The sequence below is a fragment of the Oryza glaberrima genome, chromosome 4, assembly GCF_000147395.1.
Source record: "Oryza glaberrima chromosome 4, OglaRS2, whole genome shotgun sequence".
Classification (NCBI taxonomy): Eukaryota; Viridiplantae; Streptophyta; class Magnoliopsida; order Poales; family Poaceae; genus Oryza; species Oryza glaberrima.
In genome coordinates this window covers 22,807,711-22,815,612 of record NC_068329.1, presented here as the reverse complement: position 1 = coordinate 22,815,612, position 7,902 = coordinate 22,807,711, and the positions used below count along the sequence as shown (strand labels likewise).

Genomic DNA, 7,902 nt, shown 5'->3' with positions numbered 1-7,902 from the left:
TAGAAAACATGCTAGAACGAAGTATCCCTCCCTCACTGCTGACAAAAGGAATGAGTGCTTCAAAAGAATTGAGAGTACATGTAGCGGTCCTAGCAGAAGAAAGGAAGCATATGGAGCAATAAATTGGTCTGCCTCTACTACTATTAGAGGTAAGCTGAAAATAATTTATAATCTCATTTGGATACAGTTAGCATAAATATGTAAGTCATTAACTCACAGTGGTGCAGTATAAATTTTTTTATATGAATTTTGAATAGCAACCTGATATGACACCCATGCACATTACATTTACAGAGAGCATATGACATGCTTGCAATGATCAAACTTCCGAAGAAATGTGCGGTTGTTGTCGTTATGAACTGTGAGGCCCAGCAAGCAGAGCAGATTAGTGTGATTTATTGATTCTATATGTTAAAATTGATATACTACATCATGTTACTATGTTTTGTAGTGCAGACTTTTTCTAGAGATAATTTGTGTATCCATTCAATAATATTTTTTTCTATAGCTAATTCAGGCAAACAACAATGCTGGGATGATTTTTATAAGTAGGACATGAACGCTAGAAAGCTAAATTGACACCCTGGTGCCTCCCGTTTATAGATGTCACCAACAAGTAAGAGTGTTCCTCTTGTGTTTATATTGGAATATTGTTATTGCTTCTATCTGTAAAACCTGAAAAATCTGAAACCATTCCTATGTTGAATAATAGAAGATATAAAATGAATATGTGTCACCATTGCATCCTTATATTTATTTCTTCAATCCACAATTAACTATCTAAACCACTTTTTTATTTTAATTCACACAAATTATTTTCGTTGCTGGTTTTAGTATGAATATTTTGATATATCTCCGCGCAAAAAAGGATTTTGATATAGCTATATGCATGTGCATTGCCATTCGATTCCTTTTCCAATATGTAACAGTAGTCATTGTAAATATACTTTCATATTGTTTCTTTCTGTTGGGGCAAGAACTCTGAAAAATGATATTTGGGGTGGTTGATAAGCTCACCAGGTAAAAAGGTAGAAACCATGTAAAGAAAACTTCCTTCAATTTAGTTTGTATGGGCATTAATAAGTTACCTAAAACAAATACTAAGAATTTTGGGTCAAAAGGTATGCTTTCTCCACATAATTTTGATGTAAGAGTGATATGGTTCAACCCATAACTCTTTTTGATATGGGTGTTCAGTTGCTACTTTTCTTCTTTTTGCAGGAAATTTATTTGCAAAGCACTCAATTTACTGCTCTGCAATTGCTTCACAGGTAACATTCATGCTTTCAAGTATGTACTGTTCATTCATCTATGCACATATAAATGTGAATTTTATACTGCAGAAATAGCTCACCATTCAGTTTCAATAGTTTATGTTAATGTTTCCGTATAACATTGGAACCATGGCCCATGCATCCTTTTATTAGCAATATTAACTGCTCAGATCGGGCCGGGGGGTGTTATCTTCAGAGGGAGGAAAGTGTGAGGAAAAAGTTTTCATGGCATCGTTAGTTGTTCCCCTGAGAAAAACATATGTATCCACCTGGATATTTACAATTTTTTGTTTGCCAGAAAGTAAATGATGAGTATAACCCTAATCCTCTCATTTTAGTCCTCATTTTAGATAAGTATTCCTTATTGAATATAAAACTGAAGTTACACTGATGCATGAATACATAATTATTCTATGGGATTGGTTGTTATTTGTACTACTGAGTACTGACCATTCTCTCATGATATATGAACAGAGCATATGCTCCTAGCAAGAAATGTGGCATGGGTGAGTTTATTGTCTTGCTTTCACCATGTATGGAATGTGGCATGTGAGTTTATACTCTTTCTTTCACCATGTTGACTTTTTGCACATTTATAGAATCTTTTGGTATGATGCTTTTTGTCGATTCACATGTTTTATTAATTATTAACGACCAGCTGCATAGGAAAACTGAAGATGTACATGGTTGAAAAGCCTATAACATTATTACTATGTTCATTTATCTACAATCGTTTGGATTTAAGAGTTTCCAGGATAATTTACTAAGGTGGTTATCTCTGGTAATTAGTTTCTTGTCTTCATCTACTCCTTTTATACCAGGAAAAATAATTATTGGATGATGATAATATACTAAGGCCAACTGCAGATGTTGTGACTAATATTGCACATCTTCAGTGCATGCTTCTCTAGGGTGGACACTGTTTATTCCCGACAGTTTTTAATCACTTAGAAATAGAGTTATGGAATTCAGCAACATGTGTGATTTGATCTGAAAGAATCATCAAAGAGTTCATCTTCGTGTAAGCTTATATTATAAAAGATTTTATGCCAACATTTTATCTTTTCAAAACGTGTCTTGCACGTGCACGATTACTAGTCAATCTTAAAATTGTTAGTTTATTTTCTGAATGTATTCATAGAGATAGGATGCGTGCACATGTGTTCATATGGGTGAGTGTGCGTGTGTTGTTAAACATTGGCGTTTGTACTGTGTTTAAAAAACTGCTAAATTATATTACTATTTTATATACAAATTGTTTAAAAATATCATATAAATCTACTCTTAAGTTTTAAATAATTAAAAACTTAATTAATAATGTGTTAATGATTTTCTCATCTTACCTTAGGCTGAGTTCTTATCTCTAATTTTCCAACTTACCTCCCTCATTTTCCACGCGCACATTTTTCAAACTGCTAAACTGTGCATTTTTAAAAAAAATTTCTATACGAAAGTTACTTTAAAAAATTATATTAATCTATTTTAGTTAATACTTAATTAATCATGTGCTAAATGCTTCTTCGTTTTACGTGTTAGGGAGTAAGGTTCCAAACCCTCACTCCAGAACACAGCCTAATCTTTCAGCTGACACTACATAGAGTGGAGCTTATACTTGTAAGCCAGTAATAGCAGGTAAACCATACCGTCTATTGGATTCAACAACGACGATGTAGTGGCAATTGCTAGCAGAAAGCATCTTCCTTCAGACACGGTTAGTCTCTCGTCCCCTTGAGTCTCACTGTAGTTGAACTGCCTCCACGCAAGTTACTCCCTCCATCCTAAAAATAAATCAACCAGAAGGGAATGTCCAGATTCATTATCTTAAGAGGGATCGGTTAATTTTTTTTAGACGAAGAGAGTAGGCCTTATGACATATTTACATTCGTGTTCCAGCAGACTCATTTCCAATTTCCCAACCAAAAGCATAGTACTAGTACACTGGACTACTTGACGTTCAATTGAAATGCTTAAAAAATCAATAAAAAAGCATTAAGTTTCGATCCACCAATCCACCATACACCTTACCAGTCACCAACTAATCCACCAACACCCGGCCTCACCAAAACCCAGCTGGTCACCCGTCTGCTATTTAAGCGATCTCCCGCACTCCGTTTCCCTCCAAGAAGAGCACACAGCAGCCTCTCTATAGTCTCAGCTCTTCTTCCACCACCACCCAGCTCCTCCTCCTCGTTGTTCGCCACCACCGCTCGGAGAGATGGCGAGCCAGATCGCCGACGCCGCGGGGTTCGTCGCGAGCGACCCGCTGTCGTGGGGCAAGGCGGCGCTGGAGATGACGGGGAGCCACCTGGACGAGGTGAAGCGCATGGTGGCGCAGTCACGGGAGGCCGTGGTGAAGATCGAGGGGTCCAGCCTCCGCGTCGGCCAGGTGGCCGCCGTCTCCGCGGCCAAGGACGCCTCCGGCGTGGTGGTCGAGCTGGACGAGGAGGCCCGCCCCCGCGTCAAGGCCAGCAGCGAGTGGATCCTCAACTGCATCGCCCACGGCGGCGACATCTACGGCGTCACCACCGGCTTCGGCGGCACCTCCCACCGCCGCACCAAGGACGGCCAGGCCCTCCAAGTTGAGCTGCTCAGGTACAGTAAAAAAAATCACTAATCAAAGAGCCATTTTACTGTACGTACGAGTCGTTTTGTTGCTTCCGATGATAATGCCATCATGTGCAACCTCCGTGCGTCGGTGAACGGCCAGTTGTTGCAGTTATCTTGGTGTGCACGTACTACCTCTCGGTCTGATGCAAAGCTGCAGATTTTAGAACTGCGTGCCACTTGTTTTTAGCTGCTGTACTACACTACTACTGCCATGTTAGGTAGTACCACAACAGAGGACATGAATGTTGGAGCAAAATGAAAGATCTCGAATAGTTACTTACTCCCTCTATCCCAAAATACAAGTAGTTTTTGACCTCGGTTCAGTCTTCGAGGTGCTACTTTGACCAACAATATTTACAAAAGTAAGATGTTTTAAATAAAGAGAGTTGCATATTATGATAGCTCGCTTAATGATAAATATAGTAACATCAAATTTACATGATTAATCTTTTTAATTTATTTGCTATTAATGGTTAAAATTTAAAAAGTTTGACTTCGTACTATTCTAAAAATACTTATATTTTGGGACGGATGGAGTAGTAGTAGTAACTGATTAACTCCAATCTTGGACGAACTAACAGGTTAATTTTCAGTAGATATTTGTGAAACGTAATTAGTACATAGTCTTCTTTCACCCACAGTATACTGAGAGGTTGCAAAGCTGAAAGAATTGCTCTGTTTCACGGCCCTGCAGGCATCTCAATGCCGGAATCTTCGGCAACGGCTCCGATGGCAACTCGCTGCCGTCGGAGGTGTCGCGTGCGGCGATGCTTGTGCGCATCAACACCCTGCTCCAGGGCTACTCGGGCATCCGCTTCGAGATCCTCGAGGCGATCACCAAGTTGATCAACACCGGGGTCAGCCCCTGCCTGCCGCTCCGAGGCACCATCACGGCGTCCGGCGACCTCGTGCCGCTGTCCTACATTGCCGGCCTCATCACCGGGCGCCCCAACGCGCAGGCGGTGACCGTCGATGGCAAGAAGGTGGACGCCGCCGAGGCGTTCAAGATCGCCGGCATCCAGGGCGGCTTCTTCAGGCTGGAGCCCAAGGAAGGTCTCGCCATCGTGAACGGCACCTCCGTGGGCTCGGCCCTCGCTGCCATGGTGCTCTTCGACGCGAACGTCCTCGCCGTCCTGTCCGAGGTGCTGTCCGCCGTGTTCTGCGAGGTGATGAACGGCAAGCCCGAGTACACCGACCACCTGACGCACAAGCTGAAGCACCACCCGGGCTCGATCGAGGCCGCCGCCATCATGGAGCACATCCTCGCCGGCAGCGCGTTCATGCCGCACGCGCAGAAGGTGAACGAGGTGGACCCGCTGCTGAAGCCGAAGCAGGACAGGTACGCGCTCCGCACGTCGCCGCAGTGGCTGGGACCCCAGATCGAGGTCATCCGCGCGGCCACCAAGTCGATCGAGCGCGAGGTCAACTCGGTGAACGACAACCCGGTCATCGACGTCCACCGCGGCAAGGCCCTGCACGGCGGCAACTTCCAGGGCACGCCCATCGGCGTGTCCATGGACAACACCCGCCTCGCCATCGCCAACATCGGCAAGCTCATGTTCGCCCAGTTCTCCGAGCTGGTCAACGAGTTCTACAACAACGGGCTCACGTCAAACCTGGCCGGCAGCCGCAACCCGAGCTTGGACTACGGCTTCAAGGGCACCGAGATCGCCATGGCCTCCTACTGCTCGGAGCTCCAGTTCCTCGCCAACCCGGTCACCAACCACGTCCAGAGCGCGGAGCAGCACAACCAGGACGTCAACTCCCTCGGCCTCGTCTCCGCCAGGAAGACCGCCGAGGCGGTGGACATCCTCAAGCTCATGTCCTCCACCTACCTGGTCGCGCTCTGCCAGGCCGTCGACCTGCGCCACCTGGAGGAGAACCTCAAGAGCGCCGTCAAGAACTGCGTGACGACGGTGGCCAAGAAGGTGCTCACCACGGGCCCCGCCGGCGGCCTCCACAGCGCGCGCTTCAGCGAGAAGGCCCTGCTCACCGCCATCGACCGCGAGGCCGTGTACAGCTACGCCGACGACCCGTGCAGCGCCAACTACCCGCTGATGACCAAGATCCGCGCCGTGCTCGTCGAGCACGCCCTCGCCAACGGCCCCGCCGAGAAGGACGACGGCTCCTCCGTGTTCTCCAAGATCACCGCGTTCGAGGAGGAGCTCCGCGAGGCGCTGCCCAGGGAGATGGAGGCGGCGCGCGTGGCGTTCGAGACCGGCACCGCGCCGATCACCAACAGGATCAAGGAGAGCAGGTCGTTCCCGCTGTACCGCTTCGTCCGCGAGGAGCTCGGCTGCGTGTACCTCACCGGAGAGAAGCTCAAGTCCCCCGGCGAGGAGTGCAACAAGGTGTTCCTGGCCATCAGCGAGCGCAAGCTCATCGACCCGATGCTCGAGTGCCTCAAGGAGTGGAACGGCGAGCCCCTGCCCATCTGCTGATCGAACCAGTCCACCCGCGAACGCGACAAGATCCAGGAAGAGACGATACGTGCACCGAAATAAGAAAGGGAGGAATTCAGGATCCTGAAGGCTTCTCGTACGCTCATCAGCAGATTACGTTGTTTCTCCGTCCGTGTTTTTTTTTTCCTTTTTGAGCTTGCTGTATTTATCCGTGTTGTAATCGTGTGAGATTGCTGCTGCAATGCCGTGGCGCCTGCAGCGTTCATGGCCTTGGCTGGCAGCTTTCTGATTCCGTTGTTGTATTTTGCAAGTGAAATATACTAATATAGCGCTATCTTGATTACATGTGTTGAAATTGGTCATCTCAACTCTGAACTGGTTACGTCCACTTCTTTCGAACTGATGACTGATATCGATCGGTTGATGGCGGGAACTGCAACTCTGCAAGAGATAGTTTTGCTGGGTGTTGTCTGTCTGCTGTCCTCTTTCAAGGGTGAGAGTGACAGAAATCTCTCGTGTGCTCATCAGCTCATGCTTGCTGGACCAGTAGCTACTTGGCAGGTGCAGAGCACGATTTGATGCGAAACAGACGGTCAGTACTGTCGATCAGCCAACGCAGATTAAGAGGTCCACTCGTCCTACCTACCACCGGAGATACGAAGTGTTACTGTTACAAAAACAACACGAGGAAATTAGAAAATACGATTTATGTGTACGATCATTGTACGATTGCTAACAGATGGTGGATGTGTGTTAACAACCAAATTTGTTAATATCTTAATATCTTAATATAGAGTAAAAACACGAGATTCATGTGTTTCTTCGTTAGAAACGGCCAGAAAATGCCATGGGATTTGGCTGGCAAATGTTGCATCGTACAAGTATCGTATGCAAATACTATGCATACGATTTATGTGTACTTTTCAAATTAGGGGTTCTTTTAGTCGATGGAGAAATACTTTAGCCTGGGCCCTGGAGAGTTTAAGATGGACCATGACCATTGTTGGGAACCAAGGTCAAGAATAAATTAGGGGATAGGTTTCATTTCCAAAAAGTGAAGTGAACTTGAGATATATTGACAGACACTTGCCACCATTGTTTCAGTAAAAAGTATCATGTCTCTGTTACAGGATTGGGCTGCCTTATACAGCCTCAAGAGGTATACACGGAGTGAAAAAAAATATCCCGAAGAGATCGAAACCATAAGGTATACTCCCTCCATACTTATAAAGGAAGTCGTTTAGGACAGCGACACGGTCTCCAAAACACAACTTTGACTTCTTGTTTCTATAAAAATATTTATTAAAAAGTGATATATGTATATTTGTATGAAAGTATTTTTCAATACAAATCTATTTATATATTTTTTACATTTTCAAACTCAACAACTTGAGAGTTATTTATGATTTATATTCCCAAGGTTTGACTTAAACATTGTCCTAAACGACTTACTTTATGAGTATGGAGGGAGTATTTGTACATTTAGGTGGTCCCTAGGATCGATGGCACCAGCTTGCTAGAATGATTGGAACAGTCCCCTCGATATCTCCTACGAGAATATTCTTACCTAACGGTGCATCCGCTAAGCTTCTTTCTCATTCTTTGTGTACCATTCGCCC

The 7,902-nt window shown here is 45.0% G+C and overlaps 1 protein-coding gene across 1 annotated transcript; it reads left to right on the top strand.

The window, feature by feature from the left end:
• The first annotated feature begins 3,386 nt into the window (after positions 1-3,386).
• Positions 3,387-6,460, top strand: LOC127770505 (phenylalanine ammonia-lyase-like). Its single transcript, XM_052296244.1, has 2 exons — positions 3,387-3,866; positions 4,576-6,460. The coding sequence occupies exons 1-2, from the start codon at positions 3,490-3,492 to the stop codon at positions 6,320-6,322; spliced, it is 2,124 nt and encodes a 707-aa protein (XP_052152204.1). The 5' UTR covers positions 3,387-3,489; the 3' UTR covers positions 6,323-6,460.
• The last annotated feature ends 1,442 nt before the right edge of the window (positions 6,461-7,902 follow it).

Coding starts and splice junctions, on each gene's coding strand:
- LOC127770505 (XM_052296244.1), top strand. CDS start 3,490: ATGGCGAGCCAGATCGCCGACGCCGCGGGGTTCGTCGCGAGCGACCCG. Junction 3,867..4,575: donor CTCCAAGTTGAGCTGCTCAG/GTACAGTAAAAA, acceptor ACGGCCCTGCAG/GCATCTCAATGCCGGAATCT.